The 20,892-nt window shown below is 37.5% G+C and overlaps 2 protein-coding genes and 1 pseudogene across 4 annotated transcripts; 2 read left to right on the top strand and 1 right to left on the bottom strand.

Annotated features, from left to right (window-relative positions):
* Nucleotides 1-164: 164 nt before the first annotated feature.
* Nucleotides 165-3,359, bottom strand: LOC125211621 (uncharacterized). The gene is made up of 10 exons (XM_048111497.2): nucleotides 3,238-3,359; nucleotides 2,241-2,624; nucleotides 2,051-2,134; nucleotides 1,832-1,901; nucleotides 1,575-1,657; nucleotides 1,254-1,333; nucleotides 922-1,020; nucleotides 733-832; nucleotides 518-607; nucleotides 165-398 (listed from the first exon to the last, which is right to left on the bottom strand). The coding sequence occupies exons 2-10, from the start codon at nucleotides 2,565-2,567 to the stop codon at nucleotides 360-362; spliced, it is 972 nt and encodes a 323-aa protein (XP_047967454.1). The 5' UTR covers nucleotides 2,568-2,624; nucleotides 3,238-3,359; the 3' UTR covers nucleotides 165-359.
* Nucleotides 3,360-6,825: 3,466 nt separating this feature from the next.
* LOC125211943 (beta-hexosaminidase 3-like) lies at nucleotides 6,826-11,319 on the top strand. 2 transcript variants are annotated; one of them, XM_048111917.2, is made up of 15 exons: nucleotides 6,826-6,974; nucleotides 7,837-8,170; nucleotides 8,435-8,509; nucleotides 8,717-8,752; nucleotides 8,861-8,972; nucleotides 9,079-9,149; nucleotides 9,293-9,423; nucleotides 9,573-9,638; nucleotides 9,796-9,896; nucleotides 9,994-10,053; nucleotides 10,179-10,212; nucleotides 10,299-10,397; nucleotides 10,477-10,536; nucleotides 10,617-10,867; nucleotides 11,004-11,319. In XM_048111917.2, exons 2-15 carry the CDS (start codon nucleotides 7,838-7,840, stop codon nucleotides 11,168-11,170), a joined length of 1,596 nt encoding a protein of 531 aa, XP_047967874.1. In that variant the 5' UTR covers nucleotides 6,826-6,974; nucleotide 7,837; the 3' UTR covers nucleotides 11,171-11,319. The 2 variants fall into 2 exon arrangements, with proteins under 2 accessions (XP_047967874.1, XP_047967873.1); XM_048111916.2 differs by lacking the exon at nucleotides 6,826-6,974 and adding an exon at nucleotides 6,981-7,216.
* A 1,541-nt stretch (nucleotides 11,320-12,860) lies between these two features.
* On the top strand, nucleotides 12,861-15,281 carry LOC125216867 (endoglucanase 12-like; annotated as a pseudogene). The gene is made up of 5 exons (XR_016136288.1): nucleotides 12,861-13,026; nucleotides 13,335-13,641; nucleotides 13,830-14,427; nucleotides 14,510-14,682; nucleotides 14,784-15,281. The product of XR_016136288.1 is annotated as an endoglucanase 12-like (transcript).
* Nucleotides 15,282-20,892: the final 5,611 nt, after the last annotated feature.

Raw genomic sequence — 20,892 nt, 5'->3', positions numbered from 1 at the left:
ATGTTCAACTACTTATAATAGGTTGAAATGGAGGCTGGTTTGATTTCAATATAATAACGTAATAATTGATAGTATAAAAATCAGAGAAAGGTCAAAAGTTTATAGAACTTTCTATATTTGCAAATAATGTTAATTTTGTTCTTATGTCATAATATGACACACTGTTGGACAGAAATTGATTTTGTTGTCATTGAGCAAATCTTTTGCTAATTCTTATACACTTCCATCAAAAGGTACATCGAGTTGCATAATGCAAGAAAATTTGGAGCCAAAAAGAAACACAGAAAGAAGGCACAAATTCTCAAGAAAATCACATCTAAAATTAAGTTCGCTACAAAAATCGCACCCCCCGGAGGACATCACAAGAAAAACCTTCTCCGACTGGTGTCCATCTCAGGCTGCCATTGGAAAGAAGGGAGATAAAATGTAAGCACTCGTTTTCACGAAAATGGGTTGGAGTCGATGGGGCGAATGAGTAAACCTTGCCACAAAGTCAGCAAATAAATAAAAAGATTACCTTGTGTGTCCATTCATATTCACCTCCCTTTGTATCAAATGTTCCATGCTGAAGACTGATTAGCTTCAGCGTGAAGCGAGGGCCACATTCCTAAACACGACAAATTAGGAAGACTCATTTTCCATGGTCAAAAGCAAGAACAGGTAGATTAATCAGGCAAACATGGAGTTGCATTAAGATAATTATTTATGCTCGAGCGTATAGGAATGACAAACCTGAAGCCTGGTAATAACTTTCTCTTGAGTTTTAGCCACCTCGTTTTTCCCTTTACCTTTTGATTCAGGCTCTTTGGTTTCTTTTGTTTCAAAAATGTAGCTTTTACATGCAACAATATGGAAAAAGAAGATACTTATGTCATCATACAGGAAAATACAGAGCAGTATCATACATGCACGAGTACATACCGGTGATGGCGGAAGAATATGAAATCACGCTGATTGTGAAATGTAACGACTCTCCGTCCTCGGAAATTTGGGTCTTGTGGGAACAGTGACTGTATTAACCTGCGCCACATAAACAATAGCAAAATCTGTAATTCAATTCTAAATAGATACATCTGGTCTCTGGATCCAGAATGAAGTAGGAGAAACACACTCGCAGACTTCAGAACAAATAATAAATCGAGTAACATGTATAACTACAACATATAAAGAAGCTACATGTTCAAATATCAACAATGATATTTTATCACCTAGAGTGTTTTTAAAGTATATTGAATAAGTCACAGTAAAATTACCTGCCTATACGATGTCCCAAGCGTGTTGTGAAATTATTGAAAACCAACTCAGGCTGGTGGTTGGTTGGATTTCCATGATTCTGAGAAATTATTGGAAATGCATTGTTACGTCTGAAATATAGATATCAGAGCCAACACAGTGATGCATGAAGCAAAACAATGGAAACACAAAATTTATCAGAAGGCTGAGATGGCAAAGATTCTAAGTTGAAGAACTAGCAAAATGTGATACTACTGAACCATTAAGACCAAGAGTTAGTATATAACAATTCACTGACCATCTAAGAATGTACTTGGACGACAGGGAAATGATCATCCTACCTTAATGTCCTTCCGCAAAACAAGCCTCGATAATTTGAAGTGAGCAGTAGGCCCACTTGGTAATCCAATAATTAGTAAAGCATCTGCATTGGCTTATAAGAGTTATAAACAAAATTGACTTTCCAAAACACAATATAAGAGTTTCGGCTTCATTGATCTATTAAAACTATTTTTCAGGAAAGATTTGAAATATTAATGAATTTCTAGCATAGTGCTAAATTATTATTGTACCAGTAAAGATGAGGGTAAAGATTAACCTGGTTCCCGACGGTTGGTATGAACAACTATGATAGAGGTGAAATCTTTATTATTGGCATATTCAACAATCTGATAGAATAATGACAGTACGAAGAGTCAAATAACTATCAAATGTACAATTGTACACACAAATTTAGAATCACTCAATCACATTTTAAGTTTTAACTAGGAAAATACAAAGTGATAATAATAGGAATATATGATGACAGCATGAATACCTTTTTGAGGTCATAAGTTCCTCTTTTATGATAATGAGCATTGGGGATAACAGATATGAGCTCGTCAATAAATGCAGGCCCTCTCTGCAGATCATAGTACGAACCACCATTAACAAGGAAAACACACAAGCCTACAGTATCATATACAGAAAATTGGATGGTTCAACAAAAGCTGTTACAGAAAACATACCGAGGAGTGGAAGCGAGATGTTGTGATCAACACCTTAGGAGTGCGTTCTTCTTTCAATATGCAGCTGAATTCATCAGCATCGTTTCCAGCAAATAGCTCTTCATCATCAGGCTTACAAACAGTTTCATCAAGCTCACGGGTGTTTTCAATGGTCCGAGGGACTGGCCTTGCAGGAGGCTCCTCCCCCAGCTCCAATGCTTGCTTCTCTGCAGCTTCACGAACCTTGGCCTTCTTCTTCTTTTCAAGTTTCTTCTGGTGCTTCAACTTCGCATGAACTTCCGATCTTTTCTCTTTGTTTTTAATCGCTGACGGTAGCAAATCCTTCATCTTTAACCTTTAATTTTCTTGAACCCTCTACTTTTTTTATATCTTTATAGCCACTACCTAGTAGAGAAAAACAAGCATAAAACGTCACATACTTTCCTAATTTTCATGATAGGAGCTTTGATTCGATCAAATCGAAGGGCTAAACATAAACATACACTCCCATTTAAGAATTTTACAATCAATTTTATAGCTAACTCAACTCTAAAAATGAATTCAATAATGTCCCTTCCAAATTTCTTAGTCGACACGATTCGTCGGTAAGCTAATTTCTAAACGCAAAATTGTCTTTCATGAAAAATTCATTCCATTCAAACACATGCCAAGAAATCGTCCAGAACAAAATAAAATATCTCGCAAAAACCACAGGTGACACATGAAATCATAACTTATAAAGCTAACAACATAACATACCAAAACAAGGACTCTCACCATAACATCAGAGGTAAAAGCTCGAGAAACAGAGGATACCAGCAAAGAAAAATGGGGGGAAATAACGCCAAAAAGAAAATCAATTAAAGCTTGAGCTCTAGCTCAACTCAATGCAAAATTTGTTCACACAATAATCAACAATCAAATTAGCTGCATAACGCGGGCAATTTTTCTCTTCGTAAACATAATTAGCAGAAATGAAGGGATCAAAACTGCAGCATAACTCAATAATACTCCGTACTTATATTCTAGCTATGTAGGTCTCTCTCCTCGTTGACGCAATCCGCTTCTTCGCCTAGGGCCTCAGTCTCGCCCTTCTACGGCGGCAGCAGCAATGGGAGGAAGAGGAAGAGGAAGAGGAGCTGACAAAATTTTAAACAAAAGAAATTAATAGCAAATTTGATAACGGGCCGACAATTCAATTTTTTTTATTGGGCCTCAATGTGGGCTTGGCATTGTATAATGTTTAATTACAATGACTAGGGCTGACCCCTTTCACTGCAAACTTAAAATCAGATTAAATCAATAATTGATATATTCATTACGTGTTTATTTCTATTTTTTATGAAATGCTTGATACATTTACTGCTTTTGGAACAGCTTTAGAGCTTGACGCAATGGCTATACTATGACATATCCATTATTAAATGGTTATTCAAAGAGATATGTATGTTGATTTTCCAGAATGTCATTGATGGGCTTACTAGATACTTCCTTCGTTAAGATAATTGAATTATTTCTATTGTTGGCAAAAAATAACTTTCTCTTTTACTTAATACACTATTCTTATATTTTGTGCTGAAAATAAATATCTCAATTAATAAGGAACGGAGGAAGTACCTCATTTTATCATTTCTACTGTCTGTTCTTTATAAACATGGCAGGCATGTCAATGTATTCTAAAATTGTTGATGGTCATGTAAAAACTCCTTAAACTAGTTATGTATTAAAGCAATCACAATAGGGGGGCTCTGATCGGCACAATAGGGGCGCCGATCGCATTGGGGAGGGAGCCGATGGGCGGAGGTCCGCGAGCAGCGACGAGCTCGTAATTTTCATTTATTTTTCAAGTCTATATATACACTTCATTTCATTCACACATTTCATTCTCTCTTGACTACAATTTTGTCTCTCTAGTTATAAAAATAAACCCCGATAGCAAGTCCCTGAACATTGGCTAGTCATAGTATCCTAGCCGCGGGACACAGTTTCCCAGCTACGTGTAACATCCCTTACTCGATAGGTAAATCCACCGCATAATGACGTCATCACTCGGTATTGCGGAAACTCGAAACAAAATACATTACGGAAAAGAAGGATTAGAGTTACTCTTATTTATTTCATTGTAGTTATGTTTCATTTGTTTAGTTACTCTCTTCTGAGTGAAACTAAAGTATTTGTAATTTTTTTCTATATTCCTAGGATATCCTCCATTTGTTCAAACGAAGATGACTCATTTTTTGGGTATCACACGATTTTAAGTAGTTTTATTTTGTGTATTAAGTGGAGAGAATGAAATAAAATTGATAAAATAAAGTTGAAATAAAAGTTGTTTCTATTTTTGGTTATGAGTCATCTTGATTCTTGATTGGGATAAACCAAAAAGAAAAGAGAATCATATTCAGTGAGACGGAGTTAATGTACCAAAATATTTAACATTCGAGGAATTTTAACATTCGATATTTCGATTTATTACCGTATTAGGTTGAGTTAATGTACCAGAATTGTGCAATTATATTACTCCCTCTGTTTCGCCATAGTTGAGGCAGAACTTTTCGGCACGGAGTTTTAGAAATGAATATTGGGTGTGTTAAATAAATAGATAAAAAAGTAAGAGAGAGGAAAATGTAGAGAGAATAAAGTATAAAGTGAATAAAGTAGAGAGAATAAAGTAAGAGAAAAAAGTAAGAAAGAGAAAAAGGTCACCATATATAAAAATGACTAACTATGAAGAAACTTCTCGAAATGAAAAAATGACTCAATTATGAAGAAAGAGAGAGAGTACAACACATATGACTGCATGCGACTAAAATAAAGTAGGAGTAGTTATTTCATCATGGCGCCATGGTGGTACACTCACATCTTCAATTCACAGTTTTTATATGTGTAGGAAATTAGGAACATGCGGCTAGTAGAGTTGTTAATGGGCAGATACAGTACTACTTTGAAGATTGTGAATGGATATAATTAATATAACTTCTAAAATTAAAATGAATATATTATTAAATAAATAAATATAGTAATCACTTTTTAACGTTTATATGTCCTTTTACCCATTTACGGTGATGTTTGTTGCTGAAATATAATTATTGCGAATTGTTATATACTATGACAATAAGGCTAAAGAGAATCGATGACTATTGAACATGAGTAAAAATTGTGTGTAATGTATATAACCAATTATATTGCAAAATAAGAAAATAATCAAGGAGAGAAGTGATTTCTATATAAGCATGGTATGATTGAGTGAGACTGAGACACACCATATATATAACAATTTATTTGTACCAGTTGATTTGCCGGCTTATTTAATACGCAATAGACAATACTATAGCTGCATCGTGATACTGCATTCTTGATTTAAAACATTTAATTTTTGTTCAACAAACGTAACTGTCGTCTGGTCTTAGCTGGGAAATTGAAAGCAAATTCAATCTTAGGAATATTACATCATCAAGTTTCAAATTTTTTCAGTTGTCCCATCTATAAACAAAATATCATCTTTAAAAAATGATGTATTTCATTAAAATATATTTTATTTTTTATATTTCATCAAGAAGAGGCAACATTTTGTATATAAATTAGAAAATTGAAAATTTTGACACTTAATGATATAATATTCCAATTTTAAATTTAACGAGGCATACCAAAATTTATCAAATTTCATAATTTAAATGAATATAAATTCATTTAATTTATTAATGCTTTCGTATCCTAATAAGCCAAGATAAAAGGATCGAGTTTACTGCACCTTCATTTGCAATTAAATAACAAAACCTTCATCTCCATATAATTTTTAGTGGAATGTGTGACTCTTTTACCATTTATAGTAAAAAAGAATCGGGATTCCTATTTGCGGACGGAGGGAGTATATCCTTAATAATCAAATATTGTGAAGAGATTCTGCCATTTTGCAAGTATGGATAGTTCTAATATAGGGGATTTTAACGTGATGAAAAAAATGATAAATATAGGTTTTTGTAAATCAGATTTAAATCAAGTAAATCACATTATCATTAAATATTTGATTATTAATCATGTAAATTAGATTCAGGTAGTTATCATATTATTACCGTGTCGTGTCAACCCATATTATATCACGTCGTTAACAAGTTCGTCTCTTGTGCAGGCCATGTTCGGGATCATGAGCGGACTAATGTGTAAGTGCCTAAGTGGGGAGGGGCTAAAACCCTCAATAAAATTGTTTCTAAAACTTTTTTCTTTAATAAGTTTTTGAAACTTATCCAAGTTTAATGCAAATTGTTGTGTAAAAGTCCCTATAAATAATCTAAAACACCTAAAAATATATTTTTAAATAAAGTTTAGAAATCACAGCCACAGGTTCGGGATTGAAATAGCATGTATAGTTCGTATTTGGATTGAGAATGAACTAAATAGATTAATTCAGATTAGACTTTATTAGATTGGGTGATTATCAGGTTGATCCGTTGAGAACGATTTTCATTATGTTTAGCAACTAATATTATGTTTAGACTGAAATAGAGGCTAAAATCGAAAATGGGCACTGCAACAGTCGGCAGATAAACCATAAAGGCGGGACTCTTATTTAATTATCTGCACCTAATTAACCACCACGCCACTCACACTCAATTAACAAAAGAAAAATTTTAAAATAAATCCATCATTTTTGTCAGCTTGTTGTCAGCACCATCCGCCCACAGCTACACGAACACACACACTGGAGGTGTATATCCATATATTGAATGTTATCCCATCTCAATGTAGAAACAGAAGGAGGTAGATCTACGTTTCGGTTTGTTGAACACTAATGTGTTTACAATCATCAATTATTCCTCTTTCACATTTTGGACTATTATCAAATTATTTCCTGCTTTTTAACTCAGCCCAAAAAGCACTTTGCTTTTGTATCTGTCTGGAATTCAAGATGCTTCATTACTAAAACCTCTATAAAAAGTTTGTATCTTTCATCATATTGCTGGAAGATAAAAGAAATTTTGGGCTTTCTTGAAATTCCAAAGGTGCTATTTTTATATTTCTTCATGTTATTCTTGCTACATTTGACTGCTTTTTTATGTGTTTCTGAATGCTGAATTTGATGAGCTCTTGTTGAATCTACATTGTGGTGCGTGCATTCGGATTATTGAAATAAATATTCATTAATGCATTTATGGTGAAAAAATCATGAATTTTCTCTAGTGTGGAATATCATTATATATCTAGTAAATGCCACTTTTTTCTTGAATTCAAGGATTTTTCCTTTGGTCAGTAGAGGAGGGTAAATTTGGTGAAATGTATTTACCTGCAATGAATAAAAGCACATTCTTTCGAAAATCTGGAAAGATATGCAGAATTGTAGGGATTTATAGCTAAAATGTGGAAAAATCACTCCTTTTGTAGTGAATACCATTTTTTATGCAGTTGAAATATCTAGTAAATAAACATTTCCTTGAATTGAAGGATTATTGACCTTAGTCAGTATATGAGTCTAAATTTGGTAAATTGGATTGAACTGCAATTAATAAAAAACATTTCCTTTTGAAAATCTGAGAAATAAATGAAATTGAAGTGACAATATATGTAAATCTTTTCTAGCCAAAATGTTGAAAAATAACACTGATTGTGTCCTTTCCTGTTGTAGGATGGGAAGAAGAGGACTAGAAGGCATGTTTATTTGGTATCTGGTGTGCATTTTTGTGATATCAGCTAATGCAGTTGATATCAAGCATTTGAACATATGGCCAATGCCTAAATCTGTGAGCTACGGATACGGAAATCTCCACCTCAGCAATGAATTTGAGCTCCGGACCGATGGGAGCAAGTTTGCTGATGCTTCCTCGATTCTCAAGGATGCATTCAAGAGGTCAATAGACGTTGTCAGATCAACTCATGTGATTGAATTTAACACTTCCAAGATTGATCCTTCGCTGGTCCTGAAAGGAATTCATATAGTAGTTTCCTCACCTTCTGATGAGGTATACCTCATTACCTTTTGTTTGAATCGCGATTTACCTAAACACATTTTCTGCTTCTTCGTTCTTTGTTTTTGATTATTTGGATGCTGCAGTAGTAATAATGAGTTTACACCTCTGAATTTCATATGGAAAGATGGAGCTTAATATTAATCTTGTCAAAATAGATTCATTTTAATCAAATGTAGATTCATACTTACTATTTCCTATTAGTCCAGTTTTAGTGTTAAACCTTGCTTCTAACATTTTTCGTGTGTGGTGGTGCAGTTGCAGCACGGAACTGATGAGTCGTACAAGCTGCACGTCCCTGCTCAGGGAAGTCCACTTTATGCACATATTGAGGTGTGTACCATGAAAATTTCTGGCTTCGTGTATACCAACACGACCTCTAAAACAGAACTCATCTTGTGCCGTATAGTATAATTTATGTGTTAGGCCGTTCGCTCGTCTAGTTTAGCAAGATAACACTAGCTAGTTGGACATGATGCTCATAGTGAATGCTAATATTTTTGAAAATGATTTAAGAGTTTTTTTTTTTTTTTTTTGCAGGCAAAAACTGTTTATGGAGCTTTGCATGGACTAGAGGTTTGTTATTCTTTTTCAAATGCTCAATATCTATATATTTTTTTTTTAATTTATCACATGTATAAAATGAGTAAAATTGATGAATATTAATGTTACAAAATGCAACAGACATTTAGCCAAGTCTGCCACTACAACATTTCATCAAGAGGAATTCTAGTCCATCAAGTTCCATGGACCATAGCTGATCAGCCGAGATTCTCGTACAGAGGCCTTCTGATAGGTGAGACGATCATCCCTGATTTCCCTTCTTAAAATGGAAGTTCTAAGATGCATTTTCCCTCGAATTCCTCTGATCCTTTGTATCTAATTTACTCGTAACATTGCAGATACTTCAAGGCATTACCTGCCTATTCCGGTCATAAAGAAGGTCATTGATTCGATGACTTACGCCAAGCTAGTAAGTAACATGACATAAGGAGAATGTATCTAATTCGATTATTTCAGATGTAACGCGTGAAAATAGGCAAGTGATTTTCTTAGGACTGCATCTTTTGCTGCCAAAACTAACTTCTTTTCTGTAACGAATGTTACTGATCACAGAACGTGCTGCATTGGCATATTGTAGATACGCAATCCTTCCCACTCGAGCTACCATCGTATCCGAAGCTGTGGAATGGAGCATATTCCATTCCAGAACGCTACACGTTTGCTGATGCAGAAGACATTGTAAGGCAAGTGAATCGTCATTTTTGAGAACCTTTTTATCATGAAAATGTTAAAACACTGTACTCAACATATAAAGCTTCTGCATTGTGATTAGTGCAGATACTATATATACTTATAGTGTCGTTTCTCTAACGTTTCATTCATGTCATTTCAGTTATGCTAAGAGACGAGGAGTCAATGTGTTGGCTGAAATTGATGTGCCCGGTCACGCTGAATCCTGGTACTGTTGTTCAACATCTTCATCACTTGTTCAACGATACGTGTTTTAATGATGGATCGACAACATTGATCTTGAACCAGCACAAAATTTACGACCTTTTTCGTGAAAATTTATGAACTCAGAACTAGCATTACAAACATAAATTCTTGATTTTTAGGGGGGTGGGATATCCTGCATTATGGCCTTCAAAAGATTGTAAGCAGCCACTTGATGTCAGCAATGAGTTTACTTTCAAACTGATCGATGGGATTCTCTCAGGTACATCTCGTTTCTGTTTCATGAAACGGGGCACTCTCATCTCTCAACCCGGAAACACTATGATCAACTAACAGTATGCTGATATTCTGTTTTCCAGATTTCAGTAAGATCTTCAAGTACAAATTCGTTCACTTGGGAGGCGATGAAGTGAACACGAGTAAGATTTTACACAAAATTCGAAATTGCAAAACAATTCTGTTTTTATCTGTTATATTTTTTGTATTAATCTATCATTTAGCTTTGCATACCGTTGTTCTGAAATGCAAGTAATGTGGATCGCAGGTTGCTGGGAGACGACGCCTCATGTTAAAAAATGGTAAAAAAATCGTTGGCCTCAATCTTCAATACTATGTCAAAATATTTTCTGAAAACATGACCTCTCTTAGCTTCATTCCTTTGCAGGCTGCACAAAAACCACATGAATGGATCCAAGGCTTACGAGTATTTCGTGTTGAGAGCACAGAAGATCGCTCTGTCCCATGGATACGACATCATAAACTGGTACGAGCATTCAAATGAAATTAGCCTAATCTAAAAACTCTAATAAAAAATAGAGATAACATGTGAAATCTGATTACAGGGAAGAGACTTTCAACAACTTCGGGAAAAAGTTGAACCCCAAAACCGTAGTTCATAACTGGTACGTAACTAAATGCTCAAACGAAGGTCTAATAGCAGGCTTTCATGGTAATCCCTCGCACTCGTATTGATGCCATGCAGGCTAGGCAGCGGTGTTGCTCAAAATGTCGTCAAAGCAGGGCTCCGTTGCATTGTGAGCAACCAAGACAGCTGGTATTTGGACCATTTGGATGCACTTTGGCAAGGTTTCTACTCGAATGAGCCGCTGACAAACATCACGGATCCAAAGCAGCAAGCCTTGGTCCTCGGAGGTGAGGTGTGCGCGTGGGCTGAGCATATCGATGCATCCGACATTGAGCAAACGATTTGGCCACGAGCTGCAGCAGCTGCAGGTGACCTTTTACATGAGCATATAACACGCAACCTTTCACTAAAATCTCGAAGGTCCTTCCAGGACAAGAAGGAGAAATCTGCTAAATCTTGAAGTTCGGATCTCACTAATTGTTTCCTTGTTTACCATGTTTGCAGAGAGGCTATGGACACCTTATGACAAACTAGCGAAGGATCCGGAGAAGGTCAAGAGTCGATTGTCGTATTTCCGATGCCTGCTGAATCAAAGGGGAGTAGCTGCAGCTCCATTGGATGGACTTGGGAGAGAAGCACCAGTAGAGCCTGCTTCTTGTTACTTGCAGTGATATAGTAGTATATAGATATGTTTACAGCACATTTACATTCAAATGTAAATGAATTTGTTATTGATCACAACATTTTCAGATTGTAGCCACTCTTTTATAATCATAACTTATGTAGAATGTATGGCAATAAATAGTTTTTTTTTTTTAAATTAGTGTAGTTGTTTTTTACAATGCTACTAATTTTTTTTAAAAAAATCAATAATGGTTGATAATTTACCTATTGGATAGAGGATGTTGTTGTTGACTTCAAACTTCATACTTGTAAATTATGGTTAGGTCTCGATTTCGGTTAGGGATTCTACACTGACATCGGTTCCCAATTCTAACAACTAAGAACCAATAGGTGGAATCGAAAAATTAAGAAATTTAATCCAAGGGGTGTGGTCGAGTGTATGAGACTTGTCTATCCTTAATCAAATGGTCAGAGGATCGATCTCTGCCTTTGGGTATGGAGCAACCTTAAATTCTGGAGTCAGCACGAGGAATAGTCATATGGCCCGCCGGTAGATACCCTTGATAATTACCAAAAAAAGGAAAAAAACTAAGAAATTGAATTTTAATTAAAGATTTTACTAGATTATTTTAACCAAGTCTTGGATCTTGATTATTTCTTGAGTTTATGAGATGTTATTTCTTTATGGTTGAAAACTTGAATGGGCACTACTTTGAACCCCAACTTTCAACATTAATTTGATTCTTATGATTGAGTTGAGTTAAACTTACTGTTCCTTCCTTCAACATTTAGAAATTAGAATTTCATATTTTAACATTTAGATTTTCGGCTTTCATTTAGAATTGCTGATGCTGAATTTAGGATAAAAATGATTGCTGAATTTAGGTAGTACTCTAGAAGGGAAGATAGAGCATAGGTGTTAATTTTTTCTCCAAGTTCAGTTTTTGATAGCATATTTGATTTTTTTACAGCATAGCTAGCATAGCAGTTTGGCATAAAGCGGCAATGATATTATATTGTAAAATTAAATATTATAATATTATTATATATTGTGTTTTTAAATTTCAGTACTGGTTTATTTAAATTGATAGGTCCGAGCTGGTTCCGTTCCGTCTATAAACTTAATCTCTCTAGCTCTGTCAATGTAATTCAACTTGCATAAATTTTTGTAGTTTCATTAGTATTTTTCATGGCCTTCAAAAGGATAGTATATAGGCACGTCTATGGTCTCCTCTTTTTAATTTTAATTAATAGCAACATGAGACATAAAATACTACCGCAAATTAATGTTTGTACTTCCTTCTTGAAGGCCATTTCCATTGCGAATGAAAAATATTATTTAGTGTGATTTTTAAACCATTTCTTTACCACCTCAACTCTATTAAACTAAATTTCATAATTAATAATTATACAACTCATTCCTAAAAAAAAGCCAATTTTAAATATTATAGAGCATCATTACAGAATTTGGTTGATTCAGTCTCCATCTCTGAGTATTACCAAGTCGCAAAAATCATCAAGTAGAGAGATATAAATTGAAAATTACACATTCAAGTCAACTTGTTTTTTCTGTTCTCCCCAATCTCTATATATACAATTCAAGTGCATACTAGCTAGAGAGAGATTAGAACTGGTGTCCAATTTAGCCACTGATATTTTCAGGTAACTTTGATTTTGTGTTTCTTTTCGTGATCTCAAATAATAATATATATGAGACAACAAAATAAATATTTATGCATGTTAAAATGGGCATTTGTGTCCATTTTAATTGCGCTTGTCGTGATTGGGCTTCCGATAACCGAAGCTAACTCAGAACCTAAACACAAGCCGTCGCCGCATCCATTGCCGGATAACTACGCAGCCGCCCTCCACAAGGCTCTTCTCTTCTTCGATGCTCAAAAGTGTACGTTTCCTCTCTACTTAGTCTACTATGTATATATATATATTAATCTCTTATTTATTTATTACTAATTATTATTAGTATATGTCAATAGTCAATAGACAATAGAGGACTTAATTAATTTTATACTATGAAATAGTGTAAACTTATTTTATTTGGATCTGATTAGCTATAAGTTTTTTTACAATATGCTTTTTGTGTTTAAGTTTTAGCACTATGCTCTACCTAAATTGTTTAGAAACATTTATTTGATGCATGTAAAACTATTAACCTACATGTTTTCCATTTACATCCTTAATTTGTCATTGCAGCCGGTAAATTGGGTAAGAATAACCGTATCCCATGGAGAGGGGATTCCGGGTTACGAGATGGGTCGGGTTTAACAGACGTTAAAGGAGGTTGGTGGGAGGATACTATGACGCCGGAGATAATGCCAAATTTCATTTTCCCTTGGCATATTCAGTCACATTGTTAAGTTGGAGCGTTATTGAATATAAGCACAAATATCGTGCAAATGGAGAATATAATCACGTTAGAGACCTCATCAAATGGGGAGCTGACTATTTGCTTCTAACTTTCAACTCATCCTCCCCTAAAATAAACCAAATTTATTCTCAGGTATGCCCTTATTTCACTATAATCCTTGAGTTAATAATAGTAGTACTAATATTACATGTTGTCCATGACAACATATATATTGGTTGCTAAAGGGAGTATAAACTATGACCATATATATAAACTCAAGGTACATTTATAACGGGCCTATTCTCATGGGTCATTATATATCCTAACCCGATCTCGAGCAGGTTGGCGGATCTCAGCCTGGCTCCACCACCCCTGACGACCACTTCTGCTGGCAACGTCCCGAAGACATGGACTACCCTCGCCCGGTCCAAACCACGACCTTCGGGCCTGACCTCGCGAGCGAGATGGCAGCCGCCCTAGCCGCAACCTCCATTGTTTTCCGTGACAACCACGCCTACTCCAAGAAGCTGGCCGAGGGGGCCAAGAACGTTTTCGCCTTTGGCCGCGAAGCAGGCCGGAGGACCCGCTACTCGAGAGGTAACCCTTTCATCGAGCCATACTACAACTCAACGGGATACTATGATGAATACATTTGGGGCGCTGCGTGGCTTTTCTGTGCCACCGGAAACTCTTCGTACTTGTCCCTGGCTACTAATCCCGGGATGGCAAAGAATTCCCGAGCCTTTAACATGACTCCTGATTTGAGAGTTTTTAGCTGGGATAATAAGCTGCCGGGGGCAATGCTACTTCTGACAAGAGTCGGGCTTTTCTTGACACCGGGATATCCGTACGAGGATATGTTGAATATGCATCATAATATTACAGGGCTTACTATGTGCTCTTACCTTCGGAGCAACAGAGTTTTCAATTGGAGTCGAGGTAACACTACAATTGTGTAGTTAGGCTTAATTGCCCATCTAATTGATAAACTAATTTGGTTGTTTTGTTGTAAAATTTATAGGAGGAATGATTGAATTGAACCGTGGGAGGCCACAAAATTTGCAATATATAGCAAATGCAGCATTTTTGGCATCTGTTTATGCTGATTACCTCAACGCTACTGGACTTACTGGCTGGTTTTGTGGCTCAACCTTTTTGTCACTAAATGTTCTAAAAGATTTCGCATCTTTACAGGTACCATATTCTCTCTTTTATTGTGTTTCTAAGCTTATTTATAAAAAAAATTATACATGGTTGGTAACAACTAACAAGACAATTGTTTGTGTTTTGTTAAGATGAATTATATACTAGGCGCCAACCCTTCAAAGACAAGCTACGTTGTGGGATACGGCACCAAATTTCCGAGGCACGTCCACCACCGTGGCGCCTCCATCGCTAGAGACAAAACCCGCTACTCTTGCCGTGGCGGGTGGCGGTGGCGCGACGCCAGCACACCCAATCCCAACATCGTCACTGGTGCCATGGTTGCCGGCCCTTATCCGGCAGACGAATTCGAAGACGTCCGTACTAACTACACCTACACCGAGCCCACGCTTGCCGGAAACGCCGGGCTCGTGGCCGCACTTGTCTCCCTCACCACTAGTGGCGGCGTTGGAGTCGACAAAAACTCTATTTTCGCAGGTGTGCCGCCGCTATACCCGACTAGCCCCCCTACGCCGCGGTAGCAGTAAAGCATACTACTCATTTTGGGATATTGGTCCCTGTAGCCACAAACTTTGATTCAATTCTGATATTTTCTTTGAACTTTAAAAGTTAATTATCTATCTATAACAAACTTTACTGTACTTTACATTTTGTGTGATATTTTATACTCCATTCCATGATTTAAACATCGATTTATCATTTTGGGATATTGTTCACGATTTGAAGATCTATATTTACTTTTTTCCGTTTATGGTAAGTGGACCATATTCCACTTTTCCACCCACAATTCATTGTTAAATTGTACACTAAAAATGAGTCTAACTCTTTACTAACTTCGTTTTTTTACTTTTCTTCGCAAAATCAAAAAATATCTTAAATCCCGTGTTAAGTGGAATTTTCTCTTTAAATGGTACACGGACGAAGAGAATATTTTCCATTGACTCTAGTTTGCTCGTTTCTGGTATTGAAACTCATACACGTTGATCGTCCGTAAAACAAGTGACGCATGAGAAGAAAGAAGAAGAACTTCTTTAAAAGTTGTGTAAGAGCATCCACAATAGCGGACGTCCCTGCGAACGTCCGACCGACGAGTGAGTCGTTTGTCTAGGACGTCCACTATTGGGGCGGACGAGCGCGCAACGGACGAGAGGTCGTCCACGGTCATGCGCGGATGTCTGTCGGGTCGTCCGCCTTCTCGTCCGCTATTGTGGTGACTCAATGGACGTTCTGATGGACGTCAGCTATTTTTTTTCTCCCAAAACTCTATTTATACGGATCGTTGCATTTCATTTCATTTGCACGACTTGTATTAACGAGTTTCTCTTCTTTCTCTCTACATTTCTCATTTGATCGGTGGATCCAAAAATGGCTAGTGGTAGTGGTAGTGGTGGGATGCTGACACAAGGCGGCGAATAAACGAAGAGTTGCGGACCTATACGTCCGTGGAGATAAATCACCTGATACAAGAGCACTTGCAGCACCAGCTGCCGGTGGTACCTTGCCCCATCCATCATCGAGCTATTGTACCCCGAGTCCACGTCGCTGCCCACCAACGGTTGTTTGACGACTAATTCGTTAAGCAGCCGCAGTTTGGGGGGAACTTTTTCCGGCAGCGTTTTAGGATGTACCGACCGCTATTATGAGTATTATGAACGCTTTAGAGCGTCGATACAAATATTTCAGGTTCAGGGAGAATGCGAGTGGTAGACCCCGGTCACACACCTATACAGAAGTGCAATGCCGTAATCAGACAGTTGGTCTACGGAGACGCGGCTGAAATGTTCGACAAGTACCTCCACATCGGCGAGACGATACCCCGTGATTGTATGCAGTATTTTTGTGAGGGCGTCAGTCACATATTCGAGGATATTTATCTTCGGAAGCCTACCCCCATGACTGCCACGATCTAATGGATATGCACGGGTCGATGTACGGGTTTCCCGGCATTTAGGCAGCATAGATTGTATGTATTGGGAATGGAAGAACCGCCTCACTGCTTGGAAAAGGCAATAAACGATCGACTTCAAAGACAAGAATCCCACGATGATCCTTGAAGCCGTAGCTAATTACCGACTATGGATTTGGCATGCGTATTTTGGGGTAGCCGAGTCGAACAACGACATCAAGGTCCTCCAGTTGTCGCCCCTTTTCAACGAGCAGCGCATGTGCATTGTCTGGCCATCAGTTTTGTCGCCAACGACAACCAAAACGATATAGGCTATTATTTGGCGGATGAGATATACCCTAGGTGGCCCGTCTCTGTGAAGACGATGCCCAACAAATCCAAAGAAGATCTACTTTGCACAACGTCAGAAGGCGGTGAGCAAGGATGTGGAGCGGACATTTGGTGTGCTCCAGGCTCGATGGGCAGCAGTAAAGGGTCCAACACGGTTGTGGTATGAGGACTGTATTGCTGATGTCAAGTATGCATGTATTATCATGCACAACATGATTATTGAAAATGAAGGTCAAGAACTGACTAATTGGGCCAATGAAGATGCTGATGCTGCCGGTCCAAGCCACGACGTGGCCACCGCCAATGTACGAATAAAGATACCTCATGGGGACGCCGATCGGGTCCTTTTGCCGATCTTCGGCAACAAGAAGCCCATATTCGACTCCAGAAAGATATAATTGAAGAGTTGTGGGCGCAAAGGAGTACGCATTGATATTTATAATGTAATTTGTTTATATCATTGTATTTTCTTTTTGGATTGTACTATTTTTAATTTTTTTATTTAATAAAATTATTATTGCACTTTCTCCGTCTGTATTCATGTCGAAATTTTAATTCCGTATTTTTTTTATTTAATAAAATTATTATATTATTGCACTTCACTAAAATCTCGAAGGTCCTTCCAAGACAAGAATGAGAAATCGGTTAAATCTTGAAGTTCGGATCTCACTAATTGTTTCCTTGTTTACCATGTTTGCAGAGAGGCTATGGACACCGTATGACAAACTAGCGAAGGATCCGGAGAAGGTCAAGAGTCAATTGTCGTATTTCCGATGTCTGCTGAATCAAAGGGGAGTTGTTGTAGCTCCATTTGATAGACTTGGGAGGGAAGCATCAACCTGTTTCTTGTTATTTGCAGTGATATATAGTTTTGCTACAAATATGATATGTTTACAGAACATTTACATTCATCTGTAAATGAATTTGTTATTGATCACGACATTTTTAGATTGTAGCCACTCTTTTGTAATGTTATACTCGCAATGGTTGTTTTTTACAATACTACTAATTTAAAAAAAAAAGATCTATAATGGTTTATAAGTTACCCATGTGACTATTCGAACCCCAACCAATTGGATAGATGATCGAATGTTGTTGTTGGCTTCTAACTTCAGACTCTAAATTATGGTTAGGTTTCGATTTCGGTTAGGGATTCTACACTAACATCGGTTCCCAATTCTAACAACCGAGAACCAATAGGCGGAACTGTTGAATATTGATGGACTTTCTGCTGGGCTGGTTATTTTATTTTGGCCCAGATGTTATAAGTGTTGGGCTAAGCCCAAATGTCTTACCTCTTGCTCCAGATGCTGCCACATGGTCTCTCACCCGGATCCTGTCTCTGAGCCGTTGGATTGTGAGTGTGTTTGTTATGTGAGTGAAGAGTCTCTTGAGACTCTTATTCGCTTGACATCTCTCTTTCTCTCATCTCTCTCTCTAGGCCGAAAATCTCTCTCTCTCTGATTTCCCTCTCTTCTCCGATGGATCTTCCACTGTTCTTGGGTAATCTCTCACGGTTTCTTCAGTGAGTGGACAAGTGTGGGTGGTGGTGAAGGCAACTGCTTTGGTTGCTGAGTGTTGTGAGAAACTAGGGTTTGGTGTGTGAGATTTCCTGAGTGAGTTTGTGATCGGTGCTTCCAGATCCGGTGTGGTTGAGTTGTGTGGTGTTGTTACCTGCGGTGAGAGGTTGATCTCTTGTCAGTTTCAACGGTGCTCCCTTGGATTGGTTTCTGGTTGAATAGATCTGGTTATTGGCGGGTTTCTGAGCCATCTTTTGATCTATTAGTTTCTCTCTTGTTTCTTGTGATTAACGGATTGTGCATGTTTCTTTTGATCCGAGAGGATCTTGCTTGTTATCACTAATCCGTTTACTCAGTGTGCAGGCTTCTTAGGAGGACTTTGTTGATACTTCAAGAACCCTAGCTTAGCATATTAACTACGGTTGTAATAGGTAATTGATCTTTGGTTGTAATCTTGATTAATTCAACAAAATCAGTCGCGTGGTTAGAGTTTGACTGAGCTCTCCTAATGAAGAACAAAGAGGTCTTGGTAAATAGTGAATCCTCGCCTAATCTGATCCCTACAGTGGTATCAGAGCCACGAGGGGATTAGGGCGGCACGCCAAGTCGCTAAAGGAGGTGGGCAAGTGGAATCCTCCTTCGAGAGGGGATTCACTCTGGTAAATTGGCTATATCCTCCTTGTTTTTAGTTCTCTGTTTAGTGCCAAATATAGGCTTGGGCTTTTGTTTCTGGTAGATAGTCTCTGGCAAGGACTTAGGACTTCTGTGCTTTCTTTTCTCTGTGTAGCTTCCGTTGGTTCTTGTGCTCTGTGATCTTGTGATCTCAAGTTACTTGACCACCAAGCATCTTGCACTGCCCAAGTGACCCCCTGCGCCCTCCAGTAGTGAGTGATTGCGAGCTGGGATAGCCTTGGCCAGTCTTGCTCGTGACAGTCAAGGATTTGAGTTCCTTTCTGTTGTGTGAAAGCTCTTGGTCTGTTCTTATGTTGCTGGTGTATGTCTCTGTGCTTTCTGGTGTGTAAGGCTGTGTGTTTCTGTCTTGCTTCCTGTGTTCTTGCTAATTTTCTTGCTAAAATGGCTCAACCTGTTGATTTGGTTCCTTATAATGGTAAAAATGATTTTGCTATTTGGAAACAGAAAATGAAATGTGTTTTGATTCAACAAAAAGTGTTCAAAGTTGTTGATGGTACTTTACCTGAGGATACTGCTCAGGATAAAATTGATGAGATGAATGATCTGACTAGGGCTACCATTGTGTTAAATCTATCTGATTCTGTGATTAGGAAAGTTGATCATGAGGAATCTGCTGCTGAAATGTGGAAATTACTTGATACTTTGTATACTGAAACCTCTATGTCTTCCAGAATGTATTTGCTTGAAAAATTGTTCAAGTTTAAGCTTGATCTTGCTAAAGATATTGATGACAATGTGGATAGGTTTCAGAAGTTAGTCCAAGACATTAAGAGGTCAGGTGATAAAACCATAGATGAATACACTAGCATAGCCCTGATGAATGCCATACCTGATTCCGATAGTGATGTTAAGGCTGCCATTAAGTATGGTAGAGATTCTGCTCCTCTAGACCTGATTTTTAGCTCCCTGAAATCCAAAGAACTTGAGCTTAGGGAAAGGGCTGCTGATAAGAATGCTTACAATAAGGTGTTGAATGTTAGAGGAAGATCTAAATCTAGAGGGGGCAATGAGCCCAATCGTGGTTCTGGTAATTCCTCAAACTCTAGGAAAAAGTTTAGGTCTAGGTCTAGAAGCAAGAATCCTAAAACCTATAGGAAGTGTTTCAACTGTGGTGATGTTGGGCACTATAAGAAAGAGTGCACTAAACCTAAGAAGAATAAGTTTCCTAACAACAATCCCCAGGTTGAAACCCTTGTTAATGTTGCTACTTATGACAATGTCAATGATTCTATGTTCATGGTGCATGACCTGCAATTTGTGAATGCCTCTCCTGCATGTCCCTTTACCTCAAATGATTGGCTGTGTGATTCTGGATGTACTTATCATGTGAGTCCTTTTAAGGAAGTGTTTTCTGAGCTGAAACCTGTAACTAAGACTTTTGTGTCAATGGCTGATGACAAGAAGTATGAAATTCTTGGTATTGGCACTGTGTGTTTGAAGTTTGAAAATGGTTATGTGCTCAGCCTGAAGGATGTGAGATATGTTCCTGATCTGTGCTATAATTTGATGTCTTGTACTGCTCTTGAGAATGAGGGTATGGGGAGGAAGTGGGGAGAAGGCTGTATGAAGATTTGCAGAGGTTCTATGTGTCTTTTCAAAGCTAAGAAAAAATGTGGCTTGTATGTTTGTAATGCTGTGCCTCTTGCATGTGAAAAAACTTATGCCAATGTAGTTAAAACTGGCAGAACCATGTTGTGGCATAATAGGCTAGGTCATATGAGTGCAAAAGGTTTGAGTATCCTGAAAAAACATGCCATTCTTTCTGATAATGATGTTCAAAGTGAGTTGTCT

The sequence above is a fragment of the Salvia hispanica genome, chromosome 3 (assembly GCF_029641045.1).
Source record: "Salvia hispanica isolate PSC_SH4W2 chromosome 3, Shi_PSC_v1, whole genome shotgun sequence".
Classification (NCBI taxonomy): domain Eukaryota; kingdom Viridiplantae; phylum Streptophyta; class Magnoliopsida; order Lamiales; family Lamiaceae; genus Salvia; species Salvia hispanica.
The sequence above is the reverse complement of the archived record's forward strand: the minus strand, read 5'-3'. Positions and strand labels throughout refer to the sequence as shown.

Bases quoted from the DNA above. Each gene is read 5' to 3' on its own strand.
- LOC125211621 (XM_048111497.2), bottom strand. From the start codon at position 2,567: ATGAAGGATTTGCTACCGTCAGCGATTAAAAACAAAGAGAAAAGATCG. The intron at 2,135-2,240 runs GTATGTTTTCTG...TATGATCTGCAG, and splicing joins CATCTCGCTTCCACTCCTCG to AGAGGGCCTGCATTTATTGA. The intron at 399-517 runs GTAATCTTTTTA...TTCCAATGGCAG, and splicing joins AATATGAATGGACACACAAG to CCTGAGATGGACACCAGTCG.
- LOC125211943 (XM_048111917.2), top strand. From the start codon at position 7,838: ATGGGAAGAAGAGGACTAGAAGGCATGTTTATTTGGTATCTGGTGTGC. The intron at 10,213-10,298 runs GTAAAAAAATCG...ATTCCTTTGCAG, and splicing joins ACGCCTCATGTTAAAAAATG to GCTGCACAAAAACCACATGA. The intron at 10,398-10,476 runs GTACGAGCATTC...ATCTGATTACAG, and splicing joins GGATACGACATCATAAACTG to GGAAGAGACTTTCAACAACT.